The sequence below is a fragment of the Gekko japonicus genome, unplaced genomic scaffold (assembly GCF_001447785.1).
Source record: "Gekko japonicus isolate JY-2015 unplaced genomic scaffold, Gekko_japonicus_V1.1 scaffold202, whole genome shotgun sequence".
In the NCBI taxonomy this organism is placed as follows: Eukaryota; Metazoa; Chordata; class Lepidosauria; order Squamata; family Gekkonidae; genus Gekko; species Gekko japonicus.
Genome location: NW_015170893.1, coordinates 230,844 through 252,897, shown reverse-complemented (window position 1 = coordinate 252,897; position 22,054 = coordinate 230,844). Strand labels below are relative to the sequence as shown.

At 39.4% G+C, this 22,054-nt stretch overlaps 1 protein-coding gene across 1 annotated transcript in view; it reads left to right on the top strand.

Annotated features, from left to right (window-relative positions):
* The first annotated feature begins 4,945 nt into the window (after positions 1–4,945).
* The window catches only part of USP9X (ubiquitin specific peptidase 9, X-linked), a 92,292-nt gene continuing 75,183 nt past the window's right edge, over positions 4,946–22,054 (top strand). Inside the window, exons 1-13 of the mRNA XM_015418482.1 lie at positions 4,946–5,194; positions 7,630–7,775; positions 8,007–8,086; positions 10,518–10,630; positions 10,855–11,073; positions 12,713–12,828; positions 13,436–13,687; positions 13,765–13,903; positions 14,879–15,031; positions 16,341–16,445; positions 18,291–18,497; positions 18,983–19,119; positions 20,277–20,410. Coding sequence (XP_015273968.1) covers positions 5,099–5,194; positions 7,630–7,775; positions 8,007–8,086; positions 10,518–10,630; positions 10,855–11,073; positions 12,713–12,828; positions 13,436–13,687; positions 13,765–13,903; positions 14,879–15,031; positions 16,341–16,445; positions 18,291–18,497; positions 18,983–19,119; positions 20,277–20,410 — 1,897 coding nt within the window. The 5' untranslated portion in view covers positions 4,946–5,098. The remainder of the gene's footprint in view (positions 5,195–7,629; positions 7,776–8,006; positions 8,087–10,517; positions 10,631–10,854; positions 11,074–12,712; positions 12,829–13,435; positions 13,688–13,764; positions 13,904–14,878; positions 15,032–16,340; positions 16,446–18,290; positions 18,498–18,982; positions 19,120–20,276; positions 20,411–22,054) is intronic.

Genomic DNA, 22,054 nt, shown 5'->3' with positions numbered 1-22,054 from the left:
TGCTTGGAGATGACGCCCCTCAAGCCACCTCTGTGTGTCTCGAACGAGTCTTCCAATTCCTCCTCACCCTAGCTGACTCAGGACTTTCCCATTCATGGTTACGAGTTTATTTGGCCGCTCTTTCGGCCTACCATGTTTCAGTTGACGGATGCACTTTGTTTTCTCATCCGATTTCCAAACAGTTTTTAAAAGGTTTGTTACACCTCTACCCTCCTGTCAAGGCTCCAGTTGTTCCTTGGGACCTTACCCTCGTTCTCCGCCAGCTTACGTGGAAGCCATTTGAGCCAATTGCAACATGCGATCTCAAACTCCTGGCATGGAAAACAGCCTTTTTAATTGCCATTACCTCGGCTAGGCGAGTGGGAGACCTGTTGGCCTTCCGCCATGATACCCCCTTCCTATCATTCCTGCCAGACGGAGTCCGCCTCGTCCCGGACATCTCCTTCCTGCCGAAGGAGTTCCACCTGCAGGCGGAGGTCTTCCTCCCTGACGTCTTCCCAAATCCAACGTCAGTGAAAGAAAAGTTATTACACACTTTAGACGTGAAACACGCTTTCCTGTTTTACGTCAACAGAACACTCCGAACTAGATGAGACTCACAACTATTCGTCTCGTACGCTCCAGCACGGCTGGGTACCCGCATCACAGCTCAACGCCTGTCGAAGTGGATTGTAGGTCTGATCCATCTATGTTACCAGATCGCCAAACAGCCACTGCCAGGCTCGATCAGGGCTCATTCTACCAGGGCTGTCGCAACTTCCACTGCTTTCCTTCAGGGAGTACCACTGCCGGACATTTGTAAAGCCAATACCTGGGCTATGCCTAGCACCTTCATCAGGCACTATGCCCTAGACCAGTGATGGTGAACCTTTTAGAGACCGAGTGCCCAAACTGCGACCCAAAACCCACTTATTTATAGCAAAGTGCCAACACGGCAATTAAACCAAAATACTGAGGTTTTACTTTAGAAAAAACAATTCATACATTAACTTAAGATGATCCAAACAAAGTAAGGAAAGCAATCCCAAATGCTTTCATTTACTTAAAATTATTTGGCAGAGAATTCGGCACTTTAATAAACACAATGTTTGCATTTTAATGGCATAATTATATTGTGCTGTCACTTTGATGGTGTGTTTGAAAAGTTAGAGATAAATGGATGGAAAGGTGGAAGGAGGCACAGACATACACCAGTGAAGCTTACCACTGCGATGTTCATTTATGGTAGTTACGGCAAGCAGCAGACTGAATGACGGGAGATGAGCTATGCCATAAGACAATAGATACAGTACTTTAGCTTCTACTAGTATATAAATACGATGCTGAAGGTTGGTGAAATGGTGGTTTTTCCCAGTTTTAAATTCATTACAATGGGAATGGTAAATCATTGAGTTGTGAAATATAGTGTAGTAGTCATTCTGTAGTGTACTTTTAATGGTAATTAAGATAGTGTTGGAATAATTCCTTAATAGTTATTGAACATAGGGTGTTGCTTGCTTAGCCTATAATTTAGTTTAGAATGGTTGGACCCAAGGCAGAAGTCCATAATGTGTATTTTATAAGGTTTGAAGTCATTTTGCTTGCAGATACGTAAAATTCCAAGAATTAAAATAAAATTGACTCCTTGCTCCTTGTCAGCTAACAATTATATAGGTTGCAGTTCCACGTTATCCTTAAATGTGCCTTCAGTGAATGTCTGAGTTAATGTACTAGGTCCTGGATGAAATTATCACCTCAGCCATAAATTCATTACATCGCTTTACCAAGCTGTCATTTCTCACAGAGCTATTGTATGGATTTATCTGTCAGTTTGGTATGTACCACCTTAACAGGTCACTGTTGCTTACACACTTAAATTGGGCAGAGAGTAATTTCTGTAGCCCACACTTACGTTGTCTTGGGACCTTTGTCACTTCTCGAAAACAAGGAAATAAACGCTTCTAATACTTTTTGCATTTAAAAGCAAGGGAGCATGTAGTAGGGGATATCACATCTGAAATACTAACCTGAAAAAAGGGAGTGATATTTTCTGGCTGTTGGTTCTGTGTATATGGTAGGTACTGTTTTTTAAAAATATGATGCAGGCTCAGATATTCCATCCTGTCTTCACTTCCTGGTGTTTTCTAGACATAGTTTGCTGTGACATCCATGGGCGGGTATTGCTAAAGAGCAACTCTAAATCTCTTCATTCAGATGGTACGCAAAACCATAGTTAAGGCTATCCATGTTTAATAAACTAACTTCAGGTCCTGATTTAACAGACTCTAACTATAATTAGTTGATTCAAGCAATCACAATAACTGTAGTTAGTTTTGTTAAACCATATTTTAATGTTATGTTTGAATTAATCAGTACCAATACTTAAGCCATGATTACTTTTTATACTCAAAGATTCTTTTTTTCCTTATCCTGTAGTTTGACTGATGAGTTGCCAGTTGAGAAGATGTTCAGTGGCTTTAAAATATAACATAAAATACTGTTGAAAAACACAGGTGCTGTGTCCTTTTCATTTAACTTCATAGATTGTGAATAAAAGCTTTCTGGCAATAACAGCTTTGTTGTTGTTAAGGGATTGCCAGTAATCAAGTGAACAGGCTGCTCAAACGAATGAATAAGTGCTTTAAAAATAAAATACAGATGAAAGACCCAATTTTAATAGTTTTTAAGATTTAAATTACCATTTGTCATTGGTATTCTGTTAATTTAGCTAGTTCATTTTGTTGCTTACCGGAGCCCCACGGACAGCGCACATTCAACCAGTGTTTCACCAGCTACGCTGGTTCCAGGTTGAATACCGGATCAGGTTCAAGGTTTTGGTATTAACCTTCAAGGCCCTAAATGGTCTGGGACCAATGTATCTATGGGATCACCTTTCCTGGTATACCCACCAAAGAGCATTATGCTCTGGGGAGAAGGACCTACTAGTAGTCCCTGGCCCAAAAAAATACCCGGCAGGCCTCAACCAGAGTCAGGGGTTTTTTTTGCCCTGGTCTCTGACCTGGTGGAACTCTCTGCTGAATGACATTCGTTCCCTGTGGGACCTAATGCAGTTCTGCAGGGCCTGAGAGACAGAGATGTTCTACCAGGCCTGTGGTTGAGGACAGCAACAGTTTCCATCTAGCCTTTCACTTCCATCCCTTTCATCCCCCCCCCCCCCCAATGGAGTAAGGTTACAATCTGGTTTATTTACATCTTCATCTGAAATTGTTTTGTATTTTATTGTTTTAATTGTTGTAACTTGATCTGTAAATGTGTCTACTGGAATTGTTGTTAAGCGCCCTGAGCACAGGGGAGGGTGGGTCTATAAGTCGAAAGTATAAATAAAAAAATAAATAAAATAAAGACTAAAACAAGACGGTCTTGCAGTACTTCCACGTAATGTTCAGTCTTTGACAGGCCTCTAGGAGAAAAGCTGCACTTTTTAGTGAAGGGAAGACATTGAGAACAATGTTGTGTTTTTCTTACCCTAGCACAGCCCAGTTGTTAACTTGAACCATCTGGTAAGCTGTAGGTGATTTTTAGTTTGGTTTGGTAAAGCAACTGTTAAACTATTATTTTTAAACATTAATCAGCTCTTTTAAACATTAATAAGCTCTGTCTAGCTATATATGAATTTTCATAAATTAATAGTTATGCTCCCAGGTTTTTTTGAAAAAAATTAACATGTTAATGTGCTCCCATGTCAGTCTTGTGCACAGACTGGTAACAATGAGGCCAACATTGGAAAGCACATATTCCACAGGCACACGTGATTCAGGAATTTATTGGTAACCAACTCTTCTCACAGTTTTAGAAAACTTGGAAAATGTTTGTCACTACATATAAATAGTAAATGAATCCTCATCATTTAAATAGTTAATGAGTTAGTATACTAATACTATTTGTTGTTTATTGCCATCCAGTTACAGCTGACTTATGGCGACCTCGTAGAATTTTCAAGACAAGAAACATTCAGAGGTGGTTTTCCATTGAACACTGGTATTCCTTGGAAGTCTCCCATCCAAATACTAGCCAGGATCAACCCTGCTTAGCTTCTGAGATCTGATGATATCAGGCTAGCCTGGGTTATCCAGATCAGGGCAGTAATCCTATAGTACAGTAGTAATTTTACTATAATTGAGATGTAAACTGTCATTTGTTTTTTGCCAAACTCCTGTCAATGGAGTTGTTGTGCCTTTTATTTTTTGTACCATTACAGGCAGAAATAGTGTGAAGAAGCAGATTGAAGGATGAATAAACACTTGAAACTAATCAAACATATGCCACAACTAATTTGTTCTAAAAGCATACTGTTTCCTTAGTCTCCTTTGGTGTAGTGGTTAGGAGCGCGGTGCCAGTTTGGTGTAGTGGTTAGGAGCATGGACTCTAATCTGGGAGAACCAGGTTTGATTCCCCACTCCTCCACTTGCACCTGCTGAATGACCTTGGGCAAGCCATAGTTCTGGCACAGCTGTTCTTGAAAAAGAGCCGGTTTCTGTCAAGAGCTTCTCTCAGCCTCACCTACCTCACAGGGTGTCTGTTGTGGGGAGGGGAAGGGAAAAGAGTTTGTAAGCTGCTCTGAGACTCGTTTGGGTAGTGAAGGGTGGGGTATAAATCCAATCTCCTCCTCCTCCTCGTCCTCCTCCTCCTCTTCTTCTTTTTTCATGGTACAGACTGCCGCTATTGGGATTGCAGAAATATTTCTTCAAGCCTGGATAAAATTTGCTGTCTAAAGAAAATCAGTAGATCACTGGGTTATAGTAATTGTGCTTTATGGAATAAGCTCCCTTAGCCTTGTGTTGTCAATCTTAGGAGAGCACTAGGTTGCTTGGCCCATGGTTAATTCTGGAGTGGTTTGTGGGGAGGGAAGTATGGGAAGTGGCCTAACAGTAGGAAAGTTTTTACTTTCATATTTAAATGCAAATTTTTGAAAAATGCTGTTTTAAATGCTTTTCTTTCAGATTATGCAATGGTCACTGCAAGATGGCTTATTCTTGAGTTGGAGTTTTTTAAAACAGACATATGCTGGTACTTCAACTTTATTAAGCGGACTATAAATTTTTCTCTCACAACAACTACATAAGCAGACAAAATTGCAAAAATCTGCCCTGTTTCGAGTATGACAGCCACGACCCGTGGCTCTCCAGTGGGAGGGAATGACAGCCAGGGCCAGGCTCCTGATGGACAGTCTCAGCCTCCTCTCCAGCAGAATCAGGTAAAGTGTCTATTAGTACCAGTAATTCAACTATGCAGAAAATTTTGATGTGCTATTCCAGATACTTGTAACTGTAACAGGAGATGGCACATTTACAACCATGACTTTCTATCATGTCTGTCTTAAATGTTAAAATAGACCTTTTCAGAATGTAGGCTCACTATTGTGGGAGAATTTGTGCAAGTTAAGGTCCTCTAAACAACTCCATTTACAAGCAACAGATTTTTTTTTTTGCAAGAAGAGCCCCACCAAGCTTGTCAAGAATCTAATCACTGATGAGGGGAAAAGCACAAAATAGTACTGTATATAAATAAAGGCAGGTGAACATGTTGTTCTCTAGTAAAACTCATCTAGTTTTCTCAAAGTTCTAACAATAGATTATACTGCATCAATCTCATTGAGGCTTGCAGCTGATTATAAATGGCAATACTTATTTTGGGCTGTAAACCCCACATTGTACCTACTTCTGTTCCTGGGGTCCCTGAACCTGGGGACAGGGCTGTTGGCTACAGTAAGCTCTGTTTTCTGTAAAGGAAGTGGCTGTAAACCTTAAATTACAGAGATCTGAATGATTTTTAAAGTTGAGGGCATTTTAAAAAGTTGGGGGCAGGCGAGCAGTGGTAGCAGGAGTCCTCATTGAGCTGCCGGACTCTGCTGGGGGCAGGAGAGATGGGCGGGATCCCTTTCCCATCCTCCGCAGGGCTCCTGCAGCTCCTGTCGTGCAATGCCTCCACTGTCCTGTAATCAAAATAGATTCAGGTGGGTAGCCATGTTGGTCTGAAGCAACAGGACAAAGTTTGTGTCCAGTGGCACCCTTAAAACCAACAAACTGTAATTCTGAATATAAGGTTTTGTGTGCATGCACAGTTCTTCAGATACATTGAAACAGACTTCACCAACCATTACATGTAGGTGGGGGGTTAGATTCCAGGAAGGTCTAATTAGAGTCAAGATGCATAAGTAACTGAGCGATAAGTATAGCTAAGTTTGGATTAAAGCAGTTGGTAAAACATGAATAGTAGCAAATTAGGATACAGATAATAAAACAGTTAACAAGCAGATGTGAGAACTGAGTGATTTAGCATGTGTAGTGAGATAAGAACCAGATATCTCTGTTAAACTCCAGGGGTTCCATTGTCCTGAGCGTTATAATAAATTGGCAATTCAGCAGGCTTGCGTTCTAGTCTGTTTCTGAAATTACTTTGCAATAAAACAGCTACTTTGAGGTCCTCCATTGAGTGTCCTGGGAGGTTGAAAGGTTCTCCTACAGGTTTCTCAGTTTTCTTTATTATGTGATTTTTTATGTCCGATTTGTGTCCATTTATCCTTTGGTGTAGGGTTTGCCCTGTTTGCCCTGTGTAGAACTGAAGGGCATTGTTGGCATTTAATGGCATATACGATATTAGAAGATAAGCAAGTGAATGAGCCTGAGATGGTGTAGTTAACGTTGTTAGGTCCAGTGATTGTGTTGACTGAGTGTATGTGGCAGCAAAGCAGTTAGTGGGTCAAGCTTCAAATTAGCTTTCAAGTTTGTGAGAAAGAACCTACCCTGCAGGTAGGATCAGTTTTGGATTGAATTATATTCCCACCATAAATGGGAAAATTGAATCTTATTAGTATGGAATACAGTTACTTTTTTAAATTGTTTTCCGCAGTCTTAAAGGTCAGCTGAGTGGTACAACAGGCACAGGAACAGTTGCCATTGTAGCAGCTAGAAGAACATTTCCATGTTAAACTAAACAGCTGTTAGAAAAGAACTGGGTAGAAAATGGCTTTTCCCTTACCTTGGAGCATTCTTTCCCAGTGGTCAGAGTGCTTCCCATTCATTTTAAACTTTCTAGAAAACGTCCATTTTACTGGGTTGCACCTGTGCAAACTGATGATCCTACTGGTAAGAGTTTGGTTAAAGCATAAAAGCAGAATCATCATTTTAAAGTTTCTTTCAGGTTTTGAGAGATGTTTTGTGTTTTTTAAAAAGGTATTAAATTTAATGGTCTGGATTAATTAAGATCACAAAAAGAGTCAGTGGAGTAGATCTTGTCTTCCCTAAGCAGCTTGCTGTTTGCTCTGAAGATCCTCTTGTAAGGTTGAAAAGAGCCTTATGAACAAAATGCATGACAGTAATGGGCACTACAGCAAAAATGGGGAATTGGGTAAAATCACTTCTTTCCTCAGTGTAGGTAATTTTATCTGAGGCAATTTAATCAATTTAATCCGAGTTTAGAACAGACTTCTAATTTATCCAGGTGCCTGCATTTTAGCTATGCAGCAGCAGATGGAAGGTTTCTGAGACCAGTTGAGAACTACGCACATTAATTAAGAACTGTTCCTGTGAAATAGTATTTGTGTGGATAAATAGCGTATTTATGGTCCCTGGGTTAGTAAAATGATGTATGCAGTTGAATGATTCACTTAATTACATAATTTTAATTCAGACTTCCTCACCTGATTCTTCAAATGAGAATTCCCCAGCTACGCCTCCTGATGAACAGGGTCAAGGTGATGCTCCACCACAACTTGAAGACGAAGAGCCTGCATTTCCACACACTGACCTGGCCAAGTTGGATGACATGATTAACAGGTAATTTCTTTAAAGTCCTTATGCATTTTCTCAGCTATAACAAGTTTAGTTAATATCTGCAGAGATGAACTGATACATCTTGAAATTTTTTAAAACATGAAACAATATTCAAAGTATGTTAGCTATTTCTTGGGAATTGTCTTCATCTGTGGCTCAATCTTTTCCAGATTAAAAGATGTTGAAGGTAAATGTTACTGTAAATTATAACATTATATTTTAATGTTTTTGTAGACCTCGATGGGTTGTTCCTGTATTGCCTAAAGGAGAGTTAGAAGTTCTTCTAGAAGCTGCTATTGATCTTAGTAAAAAAGGTAATTTGAAAATGGAACTTTGTAAAAGAACAATGAGCACCTGCTTAGCAGCGGTATGTTTTTTGGTTGTGTTGTTGTTTCTTTGATCACATGCTAAATACCATGTTTGCTAAGCAAAGGATATGAAATGTCAGCTTTTCTTATTACTATTAATATTTGAAAACAGTAGTGAAGCATGGGGAGAAGCAGAGAGCTATAAAGTACATATGGGGAGGAGAGACTTGTGGGAATGAAAAGAAAACCAAAGGTGTAATAGAGAGGTGATGAAGAAGTGAAAGCAGGCTGAATACGTTCACAGAAGGGGAATCAGAGAGAATGCAGATGACCAGTTTGTCATGCTAAATGATATCATGTAGTGTGAAGTAGTAGAGTTTATTGCAAATGTCCAAAGGATGTTACAGTCTTAGGCTAAAAAGTAATACATGAAATGCAAATGTTAAAAGAATGATATTTAAAAGGAGTAGAGTTAAAAATTCAAAGCCCTGTATGTGCAGTAAAAGTAACAACAGTTTGAACACATGAACCTGCCCTGTACTGAATCAAACCAGTTGGTCTATCAGAGTCAGTATTGTCTGCTCAAACTGGCAGCAGCTCTTCAGGGTTTCTTTCACAACACCTACAACCTGACTCTTGCTGGAGATGCCAGGGATCGAACCTAGGACTTTCTGCATGCTGAGCCCCACCCTCTGCACAGTATCAAGCATAGTTTTAGCATGGATTTTCTTGGCAGCCAGTCAGAGGTCATTTCGGGGGGGGATCGCGGGGGAACGCAGTTCCCCCGGGTGAGGTGTGGGGGGGCACATGACGAAGCCTGCTTCCAGCCGCCCCACTTCCGGCCCTCATTCAGCCAGGAGGAGGCAGGAGAAGAGGGAGGGTAAGTTGCTTCCTCCCCGCCTCTCCCCACCCCTGCCTGCCTGGAGCCAGGGAGGGCCTTGGCGGGGCTTCCTCGCACTCCCGCCGGCCTTGCAGGTCCACCGCTAGGTCCCTGATGTCAGGGGGTGTGGCATATGCTAATGAGTTATGCTAATGAGTTCCCCTAGCTCTTTTTCTACGAAACGACCCCTGCAGCCAGTACATGTGAAAGTACCATGTGAGTGATGTTGGTCAGCATCAGATAAAAGATAAACAAATTTCTGCACTAAGCATGGATTCTCTCTGCTGAACAAGGATTTAGGCAAGCCAAGATAACCTAAAAAAAATTGAGTAGTCCCCTAATAGAGGGAACAAAAACAAGACATAAATGGGGAAGATCCTCAAATTCTGGGGCTTCACAAATACATAAATGCCGGGCAAGAGGGGTTTGCCTGTATTGTCCAGTTTGTGTAGCTGATGGTATCATTTGAAAACTGATAGCTGTAAAAGCAGTGATAAAAGGTGATACTGGACAAATAGGAAGTTCTTATATGATCCCTCTTATGAACCATTGAGGGAATCAGTGACATAAATAAAAACATTATGGGATCCTGGAAATGTGACTGATCACTTCAATGCTTGGAGACTTTAAAGATGGAAAACAAGTTCTGGAAAATATATGAATTGTAGATTAGGCTAGAACTTGTAAGCCTTGAAATGGTTAGTTACATATAAGGATAAAGAACAATGGACTCTACTACACTGGCATGTGTAGTCATTCTTCTGTTAACAGGAAAGCTAGTTCTTTACAAATCAAGTCTGTTCAGCAGACTACAACTGTGTTCGGAAAACTGAATTGACTTCGAGTTTGCTGTCAGGCTGAAAATAATCATGTGAGAACTTCTGGATCTTTTGAAAATTCATGTGGGGGGAAAACAGTAATAAACCATGTCTAGTTATTATGGAGTGTATGCATGCCTATATACTTGATATTCTCACTTAGATTAATGATGGCACAACTAGACATTATGAAGTTCATGGGTCTGACCCCTGGATGTCACTACCACCTAACAGCGGGTTATAAATCCAATAATAAATTAATAAATAATTCCATGAGGACCCAATCAGGCCCATAATGCAGCAGAACCAGGCACTCCCCTACCCTGCCATGCCTTCAAGTACCAAAACAGTCTGTGCTTTGGAACCACTGGTATAGAACATCCACAGAAATCCTGTCCCTTTCCTATTAACAGCTAGAGAGACAGTTTGTCACTTCTGGGAATTTTTGTGTTTCAGGGTTCTTGGCTGAACTCTTAGTCTAGAAACATGATTAAGTGTCTCTGGAACTCCAGCTACCCTGATATTGAAAAAATGTAGTTGGTCTTTTTATGAAAGTTAGTGCTGGTAATATAGGAGTTTAAGTCTTGCCCTTCAGTGTACATTTCAAAATGTTTTGTTTAATGTAATTTTTGAATATTTTAATGTTGATGGTATTCAGGCCTGAAACTGTTTTCTAAATGTGTATGCTGCTAATCCTCATTCCACCCAATGCAATTTCCTCGTCTTTTTTTTAACACAGGCCTTGATGTCAAAAGTGAAGCTTGTCAACGATTTTTTAGAGATGGGCTAACAATCTCTTTCACAAAAATCCTTACTGATGAGGCTGTGAGTGGCTGGAAGTTTGAGATTCATGTAAGTTTATGTTGTTGCAGCTGGGCTACCAATAGTTTCACTACATTAGAAAACAATATTTCAGGATTCCTGGGGAAGCTACCATCTATAGCCTGTATGGGCTAAACATGAAAAGGTCCAAGTAAATAGCTTACAAAAGGAGGGTTTTATAGAGTTTTACTGTAATTACATGATGGAATTTCAGTACTAGACAAAACAACTAAACTATTTTTCTTCCTTAATAGAGGTGTATTATTAACAATACTCACCGTCTAGTTGAACTGTGTGTGGCAAAGCTGGCCCAAGATTGGTTTCCTCTTCTTGAACTTCTTGCAATGGCCTTAAATCCTCATTGTAAGTTCCATCTTTATAATGGTACACGTCCTTCTGAAACAGTTCCTGCTGGAGTTCAGCTGGCTGAAGATGAACTTTATGCTCGTCCTCCAGACCCACGGTCACCAAAGGTGTGTTGATCTGCAGTTTCACATTAAATCTTTGAACATAGTTATTTAGCTACCTCAGAACAGCAGCTTCCTGAGTTTTCAGTATGGTGTTTGTGTGCTAAGCCAAAATTATAGAACAAATTTTGAGTCCAGTGGCACCTTTAAGACCAACAAAGGTTTATTCAAGGTGTGAGCTTTCATGTGCACACACACTTCTTCAGATATATTGAAATGGAAACTAACAGTTCAAATATATAGGCAGATGCCTCTACATATGTGAACAGTAAATCAGTGTAGTAACAGTATAAAGTACAGAAGTGATCTGAAGAAGAAGGTGTTCATGCAGTTTTAATCAAACGTACTGCACAGTTAATACCGCCTGTGTTGTGGCTAGACAGGACAAACAGGTATCAGCAGAGGTCAGCAGTCTCGTGAGCAGAAATTTTACCCTGTGAGCCAAAAGTGGTCCTAGCGTTAAAACTCTGAGCAGGCCGACATTTAAAAAAAAATATATATTAATGTGTACAAACCTACAAACAACATATAAAGTATTATCATTTGTATTACAAGCCATATATTTATATTACACTTATTTATATTTATATGAAACACATTTGTATTACTTAACCTCCCATGCTTAAGGGTACAGAGAGTCACTTCACAAAGCACCAAAAGCCACCAGATCGCCTCTAGCACGCTGCTGAGCCCGGCTCCCCACCCCAAGACAAAACAAACAACAGTGGGCTAACTTTAAACTGTTAAGTCATACTTTTGAGACATGGTGACTCTCATCTGACTCTCATCTGCATACTTTTAGGAACTTATTAATGAAATCAGCAGGGATATCTGTGAAGTATCCATGGGTTAATGCAGATATAACACCACCTAATCATTAACCCCAGGGTAGACAGTATAGAAGTGGGCCAAACAGGATTTTGCATGTCTTCCATGTCCTTTCTTAGTATATTTTGTTCACTCTTGCTCCTTCAGTTATAGCCATGGTTACTTGTAACAGCTGCACTGGTTCTTGCTATGGTTAATGCTAACACATGATTCACTCTTAATCAGTATTTGATTCTGGCTAAATATAGTTGAAGATGCATTAAATTGCTGATTGAAAAGAATATTGCATTGCAAACATCAGAAGTAGCTGAACTAATTTCTACATGTTGTCATTATAACATATGTGTATTGTATGTGTAATTGTAACATACACACACACACACACTCTATTCTAGAGTCTTCTTAGGAGTCTCTGGTTAAAAAAAAAAGAGGATTACGAGTCATATGACTTAGCATGACTAGAACCTTGGAGGAAGTTCAGTATACCCTGTGCTTTGAGACCTGTTGCACCAAATTCCATATAATGAAAGTTGTTGTACAGTTATTTAGCATCAAGGGAAATATTAATCATTCTCTACGTTGAGTCATTGTTTATAAGAGTTCAACTCTGGTTTGTTTTTTTTAAGCATTGAATACTTAATTGCTGGTGGTATGATACCATTTAATTGCACAAGATAATTGAAAATAATATAAGAGAACAATTATTTGCTTCCAGTATCAGATAAAACTATATACAGTGTATGTTAGGAATATTTTTTTGCAATAGCATGAGTTTCTTGTGGTAGAAATTGTAAAACTAAAAAATTTTGTTTTACAGGGTTGGCTAGTAGATCTCATCAACAAGTTTGGCACATTAAATGGGTTTCAGATCCTTCATGATCGTTTTATGAGTGGATCAGCACTGAATGTTCAAATTATTGCAGCTCTCATCAAGTAAGTTCATTTTCTTTTCTTTGTTTTTTGAGGAGATGCATCAGCTGAACAGCAGCAAAATCCTTCAGATTACTTTAAGTATTCACCTTCCAGTACGCCTTTGCTTCAGTTACTGTGGTTTTGGCAGCTTCCATGTGTATAATTATTTTTTAAAAATAAACCTCAACACTCCCAATATTCTGGCCCTTTAAGAGAACTAGAATTCCTAATATTAGAGCAACCTGGCAGCCCAAATTGAATAAAGTGTCCTTAATTAACACAAAATGCATACGGATCGTAATTTGCCAACAGTCTAGCAGTACAAACATTGAGAAGCCATTAGCAGTGTTGACTTTTCAGCATCTGTATCGATGCATTGAAATGTAGGTGTATTTTACTCGCACCTTTAAAAAAAAATCCATGTTTCACCATATAATTTTACTTATCATTATGTGCTTCATGCCCAAAAGTCAAATGAGTACTAATTAATTTGGTTTTCAAATGAAGTCTGATTCTTGATAGTAACTTATTTTCTTTAATTTCCCCAAAGGAATGTACAGGTCCCTTGGGATTTACTGAAATAATGCTGATTTATTTTTCTGTACACTATCTTTTCTTTCTCCTCCAGACCATTTGGACAGTGCTATGAATTTCTAACACTGCATACAGTGAAGAAATACTTTCTTCCGATTATAGAAATGGTTCCACAGTTTTTAGAAAACTTAACTGATGATGAACTGAAAAAAGAAGCCAAGAATGAAGCCAAAAATGATGCTTTGTCAATGATAATCAAATCTCTGAAGAACTTAGCTTCAAGAGTTCCAGGACAAGAGGAAACTGTAAAAAACTTAGAAATATTTAGATTAAAAATGATACTTAGGTAAGCCTCCTTTTTTATTATGGTGACAGTATTTTGTGTCCTATTTTGCCATTCTTATACATTTTGTGTTTCACTAGGTTGTTACAAATTTCATCTTTCAATGGAAAAATGAATGCACTAAATGAAGTTAACAAGGTAATATCTAGTGTGTCATATTACACCCATCGGCATGGCAATCCTGAAGAGGAAGAGTGGCTTACAGCAGAAAGAATGGCCGTAAGTTCACTTGAACAATTTTTTAAGAGAAGGTTGTTGCCAAATAATGCACCTTTCTTGTCAGGGTATTTTTTTCCAGTTAGTAGCAAAATTCATCATGGCAGTTCAGTGGATTTTGTTACGCATGTTTCCCATCTGAAGGCCAGATTTGGTCTTAGCAGGTCACTGGCTTAATTTCACTTGCTTTTAATGCTGAAGAATGTAGGGTGTGGTGCTAAAGGCGAAGGCTGGGATATCGAGGAACAGTGAAATGCATTATGCCATCAGTCACTGCATGAGGAGATTGCCAGTTTGTGTATTGCTGTCCTTGTTACTGAATTTCTTAGATTGGGTCTTATCTACTTTTTTGTTTTTAGAAATTATGTAATTGAGTCCTATGCCCAAGTAGTCTACCATTATACAATGGGTGTTAACTTGAGACTTACCATGTCATCAAGGAAAAGGGGTACTGTACTCATGGCCAAGATTATAGAACTCTTTTCCTCAGAGGTTTCTTCTGGTATCCAAACTTTTGGGGCTCACTGACTTAATTTTGAGCTATATCTGCCATGGTAGAGTTTGCTGAATTTTTCTCGAGCTACTTTTTAAGTGTAAATTGCTGCTATTAATATTGGGAGGGGCCTGAGATTTAAATTAGTATTATTGATTTTAAATTTAGGTCTGTTAGATTAGAAGGTGGAATACAGATGATGTTTAATAACAGACAGTGAGTGTACTTCTAGCTCCTGGTGCTAACTGTAATGGCTTCTGTATACAGGTGTCATATCTGCACTGTGGACTAAAATATGTACAGCTTGGACTTGTTGGTTTGAGATAATAAGTTGTGGTTGCCAATGTCAAGGCCCTGCACTCCATGTTTTTACAAAAATGTATTACTTAACAATTTTTAGGGTTTTCTAATGTTACTTATGAGAATAAAAATACTGTTTTATTTTACCTTTATCTAATACGTACATCTTATCCTCTTAAATTTAGGAGTGGATCCAGCAAAATAATATCTTATCTATTGTCCTGAGAGATAGTCTGCATCAACCTCAGTATGTAGAAAAGTTAGAGAAAATTCTTCGTTTTGTCATCAAAGAAAAGGCCCTCACCTTGCAAGACCTTGACAATATTTGGGCTGCACAGGTAGGGAGTTAATTTTTACCTTGAGCGGAAATTTTTAGTTAGTTGACATGTGCAGCACTCCTACCAAAGGAGGAGTGTGATTGTGGGTTCCCCTGCTTGTGTAATTGAATTTAAGGAGTTAAATATGGTAGTACAATTAGTTCAGTTCCGTGTTCTCTAATATTACATTCATTCAAGCTACATGTAATGGGATACACCCAGCAGTAATTTCCGTTACCAGGAGTGAGTTGCATTAGCCAAACAAAACTTTCTGGCCTCCCTACTTCTGCTGTAACCCAATTGGTTCCCTAAAATGCTGTTCCTGACAGGGGAGGGGTCCCCACAGAGCATCATATGGCTTTAGTGGAAGGGGAGGAGTTGGTGAATATCACTCCGCTTCCAGTAGTGGGAATTACCACTGGATCTTACTCAGTCTATTATTTTGGAACCTAAGGGTGAGTAGAACAAGAGTTTGTGTGTGGATTTTCCCCCTCTGCTGCATCTTGTCATTTCCAGGGATCCTCTGACCCTCAAGAGAGTGGCTTTCCTTGGGAGTGCCTGAGACCTTAGCGATAAGGTGAAGGTAGCAAATGGCTGTTCTGTGGGTCTGCTTGTAGCACTTTAGATCAAGCCATTAAAAAAACCAAAATTATAAGAAAACGGGAGTAACAAAATATTAAGCTTCAGTGTTATAGGTCTTGCATTTCTGCTCAAAAATATGTAAAAACATGCTAGAATGGAAATGATTTTAGATTAGTTGACCATGTTAGAGCAGATTTTGTTAAAACATTGAGCTCCGGTGCTGGTTATGTGTTTCCCTCATGAACACATAAATCAGACTAGTGATCCATCAAGTCAGTATTGTCTGTTCAGACTGCCTGTGGCTCCGTGGGATCCTATGTCACCTGCCACATGATCCTTTTAACTAAAGACACCCAGGATTCAACCTGGGACCTTCAGCATGCCGTACAGATTCTCTGCCACTCAGCCACAGTGCCTTCCACAGTGCCTCATGGAAGGCATGATGATGTAGAATCTGAAACTGATCATCCAGACATCCTACAGTGTGTGTCATCTTTATAAATAGCTAGGAATAAATTTTACAAATAAAAACATTGACATACCACTGGGTAAGTGGTTTAAAAGCCTGAGGTATGTATCTTTTTCAGCCTTTTGCTGGAAAATTAGAGTAGTGTAATACTACAGAGTTATTACTGGATTGTTCTGCTGTTGGTTTAAGTGTAGCTCAGTTCCTCTTTGTGACATAATTTTTAGGAAATTGCTGTAATAGAAATATAAAATGAAATGGTGTTAATCTTTCCTTACCAAGGCAGGAAAACACGAAGCCATTGTGAAGAATGTACATGACCTCCTTGCAAAACTGGCCTGGGATTTCTCTCCAGAACAGCTTGACCATCTCTTTGACTGTTTTAAGGTAACAGTACATATTCATTTCTTATCTGAACCCTATAGATAAGTTGGGGTATTGATTCAAATCAATGGTACTGTCATAAAAACAGTATAATATAAAAAATATTTTTATTAGCCAGTTTTTAAATTCAAGTTTTTTGGTTAGGGACCATGTAGTATGTGACCAAAATCTTTAATTTGAAAATAGCTTGTGTATTGATTTTGCAGGAAATTTAAAGCTTTATTGTACGTGAGACTACTGTCTCTTTTAAAACTGCCTCAGCAGTCCATAGGCTATTGCTCCTCAGTGTGGTGCCCATGAGTGCCATGGCACTTGACAATGTATTTCCTGTCCCCTGCTTGTATGTTTTCAAAACTTCTGTTCCTCAGTGCAAAAAGGCTATCATGGCCTTTCTCTGTCTCACTGAAGTAAGAGGTGCTTTAGAAGAGACTTTGGGTATGCAGGGAGCACACATATAGAAGGTTGCTTGAAAGGAGTCCACAAGTTCAACCCCCAGAGTAGTCTTTCCAATAAAAATAAAATTTAGATTAGATAGAGGGGACTTCTTTTTCTGACAACTTTATCCTTTTGTGATTTTAATTAAATTGACATGGTCATGTATTTTCTCTGGCTGCATCTAAATTTCAGCTGTTAACATGGCTCTTGTGCCTTAAGGAGCAGTATGCATCACCTTGCTTTTGTATGCTGGAGCTTCACTTCTCTGTTCTGGACTCCTGATAGACATTTGTTAAGTACCTACCTTGCAACTCAGAAATCTTTAACTGTTTGCAACTACTTTTGGAGCTAAGTGTTGTGTGGTTCAGTTTTGTTATTTTCTCCTCCCTATTGAAGTCTGAAAATATGCACTGTGTTTTCTTTTAAACCTGTTCTTATTTAAGTAGATCCTTTTCTTATATTTTAACTGGTTCAGGTTTCAGTTTATTGCCTTTAGCCATAGGCTGTTACAATGACAGAACAATATAACAATAACATCTGTATAAACATCTAAAACCAGAAGAATTAAAAACTAAGTTAGGACACAATAAAACATTATAATACTTCCATCTCTTCCATCCAGACTTCCGTTGGTAATCAAGCTATGATACTGCTACTATTTTCTTCAGAATTTTCTCTGCAGTGAGGGCAAAGAGGGCCACCTTGTATGAAATCTCTGCCTCTACATCTGCTAATAGAACTAGATTTTTTTTCAGTTTCTGTTCTAGTACCTAAGGAGGCCAAGATTGGGTCTAGAAATTTCTTTCTAGGGGATTGGTAGAGTGGACAGAATAACAGGTAATTACACAGATCTTCTGGCACTGGATCTCCACACAGGCAGAGACGCTGGGCAACAGGTGTGTTGGTATAACGGCCTTCAAGCATTGCTGATCGCTGATTCTTTATGGTGTTGAGGTATGGGGCTGGAACGATTCCACCATTGCCAGCCTGGAGAGAATTCAAAACCTTTTTATCAAAAGGCTGCTAACAGTACCAACAAACACCCCAGCAGCATTGTTAAGATCTGAATTGGGCTTTCCCTCGCTATGGGCGCGTGCTCATAAAGCTTTTTATAAGTATTGGCACAAATTGAAGAGAGCACCTATATTTTAACTGATGTGCTTTACTTGTGGGTGCAATAATATCCCAGAACCTATGTGTTTTCTGGCAGGTTTGCCAGGGTTTTATGGGTGTTGGTATTGTTTGCTTGGTTTGAGGCAACTACCTGGAGGAGCAGTTAGTTCTCAGAGAACTGCCTGGGGTCCACTACATATACGTATTAAAAAGATAATGTGTCCAAGGCTATATGATCAAGTAACTTTGGCAGAAGCACTGGATTTGAAAATGTGTTGATGATGATGCCTTGTTTTTCAGGCAAGCTGGACAAATGCAAGCAAAAAGCAGCGAGAAAAACTACTTGAGCTAATTCGTCGTCTTGCAGAAGATGATAAGGATGGTGTGATGGCACACAAAGTACTGAACCTTCTGTGGAATTTAGCTCATAGTGATGATGTTCCAGTTGATATCATGGACCAGGCTCTCAGTGCACACATTAAAATCTTAGATTATAGTTGTTCACAGGTAAATGTATATAGTTGGGGTTACTTGGAGCTGGATCCTATGAACATTTGTAAAAGTGTATTTTGCCTGCCTCTCACTTATCCAGGTAGCACCTGTAACTGTTGAAACTGCATTGTTGGGTGACTCTTGTGGAAAGAAGCCATCTGGTGAGAGGAGGTGGAATTAGGGAAAATCTCCCTTACTTTCCTTTTTGTGCCTGTGGAACTGGTGGAAAAGTAAAAAGGAAAAATTTTGCCTCATTTCCCTCCTCACTGCAGCCAACTCTGTTGTGTGGCTTTTTGTCCATCTGGGTCTGTTAACCTATAACAGTGCCTTTCAGGAGTTATGTAAGGTGTTGTGGGAAGGAGAAAGTGAGAGAAGATGCAATGATATGTGCATAAGTATGATCCTATCTATAGTGATTAAAATATGGAATCAGAAATCTGTAACTGCCTGTACAATGCTAATATATTTCATGCTGAAATTCTAAAAAATTGTTTTTCCAGGATCGAGATACTCAAAAAATACAATGGATAGATCGTTTTATAGAGGAACTTCGCACAAATGACAAATGGGTCATTCCTGCACTGAAACAAATTAGAGAAATTTGTAGTTTATTTGGTGAAGCACCACAAAACTTGAGGTGAGACTTTAGTACAAATTGTTCACTTGTTTAATATGTTGGGCTGCATAGATGATATAGTTTGCCTGTTATTTTACTAGTGTATAAAAATAGGAAAATATAATACACAGAGTTTGTGCTAATGTTTCCGTTCTGGTTACAGTGGAGGCTTCCTCAGATGCAAGGAGTGTTCTTCTGGTGTGAGAATCCTTCAGTAAGCAGAAAGGCACCTCTCCTGTCTTGCATCAGAGGAAAGCCTTCCTATCAGCGAAATGGAAATATCTGAATAAAACCTATACGGATAGATACATTGGTGTATTGGATCAGCTAATACAGACAACTTAGACATAATTGATTTTTTCTGTCTTTAAAATTAGAAGGGAATAACAATCATAATATATATTAATAAACACTTGACCAGTCCCTCAACCTACCAGTGTTCTCCATTGGTCAGTCGATGCAATTGTGATCAAAATGTGCCACGAGCAGGGAGCAGATAATTTCAAAATGGTACTTGCAAGCCAAGTAGTTCTGCAGGAATTAAGGAATTCACCCAAGCTCCACATTGCTGAAAAGATGGTATTACAGTCAACTCTGTTTGAACTGAGTTCCAAATATCTGTAGTATTGGACTAATATCTGGACTCCCCAACAAGCAGGCAAGGTGTGTGTGTTCCCTTTTGCAGTACAGTTGGTGTTACTACACTCCTAAATGACATGACTCAAAAGCAAGAACCACGGGACTAATTCAGTGCTTCAGTTGAGGCTTTCGATTTATTTGTATTTCTCTTGTGACAAACCATGCTCAGAACCTAGTACCTTCTAAAGCAGCTTGCAGTATGATATGGCTCTCGGGGTTGCTGTTCATATAATGTTTCAGTCTATTGATGCAAACCCTTCAAATGCCTTAGTGAGTCCTCTGGATTCTGACTTGAATATGGATATAGCTGGAAGAATAATTGTGAAGATAGCTAAAATATTTTTTGCTTCAGCAAACCATTTAATGTGTTTTTTGTTGTCCTCGTAACGCATCTGTTGTAAATACAGCTTTGGCTTTAACATTACCTGTTGAATACATATGCTAGATTTTTATTATGTGTGGGATAATTCTTAGTCAGGTAAAGTGGGATCTTAGTGATAAATGATACCTATAACTCTTTTGACATGTTTTAACTGCAGTCAAACTCAGCGAAGTCCCCATGTGTTCTATCGTCATGACTTAATCAATCAACTTCAGCACAATCATGCTTTAGTAACTTTAGTAGCAGAGAATCTTTCAGCATATATGGAGAGCATGAGGCAGTATGGTAAAGGTAAGTTAGTTCATGTTATATAACAATCTTTGCTTTTGTATGTTAAATACTAGAGAATTGTAGGTTACTCTGAGGGAGTTGTAGAGCCAAATGTATTAAAATGAAACGTGTAAGATTTAAAAGCTTGTTTTACTAAAGGATGTCAATCACTATTTTACAAAACTTAGCATGTTCCGTTTCATGTTGTAATGCAATCTGGTTGAAAACATTAACTTACTATATTCTGTTTGTATGTGTGCATGAGAGAGAAAATCTTCAACTCTGTGATGTAAGAATCAAGTAGCTCCTTACAGACCAGCAAGATGTCCAAGGTATAGGTTTTTGAGAATCAAAGCTCCCTTCATTAGATACTTTAAATCTTGATTTGGAAACTTTATACCCTAGAAATCTTGTTGGTTTTTAAGGTGCCACTGGACTTGAATCTTGCTCTTCTACAGCAACCTGAAACTATCTGGGATGTAAGTTAGGCTGAGAGAGAGAAATACTGGCTTGAGGTCACCCAATGAGTTTCATGGTTGAGAAGGGGTTTGAAACTAGATTTCTCCAGACCTAGTGTAGCACTCTAATCCACTGGCTCTTACCGTATATCTAATTCTGAACTGAGTTCCAAGTGTGGCTCAAAAAGATGGAGCCAGGTACAGAAAGAGGAGAGATTTCTATAAGAATCCAGGTGGGGAGGGTTGGAGAGGAAAGTGCATAAGCCCAGACACGCAATCAGCTGACCACTGGCATCTGGGGGAAGAGATAGCTTGGAGCAGAAAGCACATCTGTATGTCTTTCTGCTTCCTGCCACCCAGCCAAAAGGTGCACTTTCTGCTCTAATCTCCTCTTCCCCAATCACTTGGGCAGCATGGGAGGAGCAGAAAGTGTGCCGTGTGCACTTTCTGCCCCAAGCACCTGCATATTACAGCAGGGGGCCCAGGAGGGGGGGGGGGGGGGGGGGGGGAGAACATCCTGTTGCCTCACCTGCAAATCCTCACAAATCCCCTGCTTCAATTTAATATATATTCAAACGGACATTATAGTTTGAAACGTTTTGTCTTCTGAGAAGTTGGAAGAGACTTCTAGAGTAGGGGTGTGCATTCGGCTATATCTGAGCTGGGAAAATACCCCCCAAATAATTTATCAGTATTTTTCGGCGATTCTTTCCATAATCTATACTGAATAATCCTGAAAAAAATTGGGATTATCCGGGAAAGCAAGGTAGCCACAGACAAACAGCATTTAAAGAGACTGCAGTTCAGATTCAGACACCTTTAATGGCATAATAATATAGAAATGATACATTTAGAGACTGTAGTTCCTTTAAACACCATTCTGGGTGAACACATTTAAAGGGATCGCAACTCTGTTATAGCCTATAGTCCCCATAGCCTATAATGGGGGATCAGTACGGGGGTCTGGGGGGCTGTTTTTTGAGGTAGAGGCACCAAGTTTTCAGTGTACCTGCTGGTGCATCTCCTCAAAAGACCACCCAAGTTTTAAAAAGATTGGACTAGGGGATCCATTGTTTTCAATGGGGGGGAACCAGCAAAAAAAGCAAGGATTGGCTTCCGGTCTGGCTCCCGCGAAAGGCAGACGCATCTCGGGTCGCTCCTGAGGGCGCCTTGCCCGCCCGCGGTGGAGGAGGGAATCCGCGCAAGC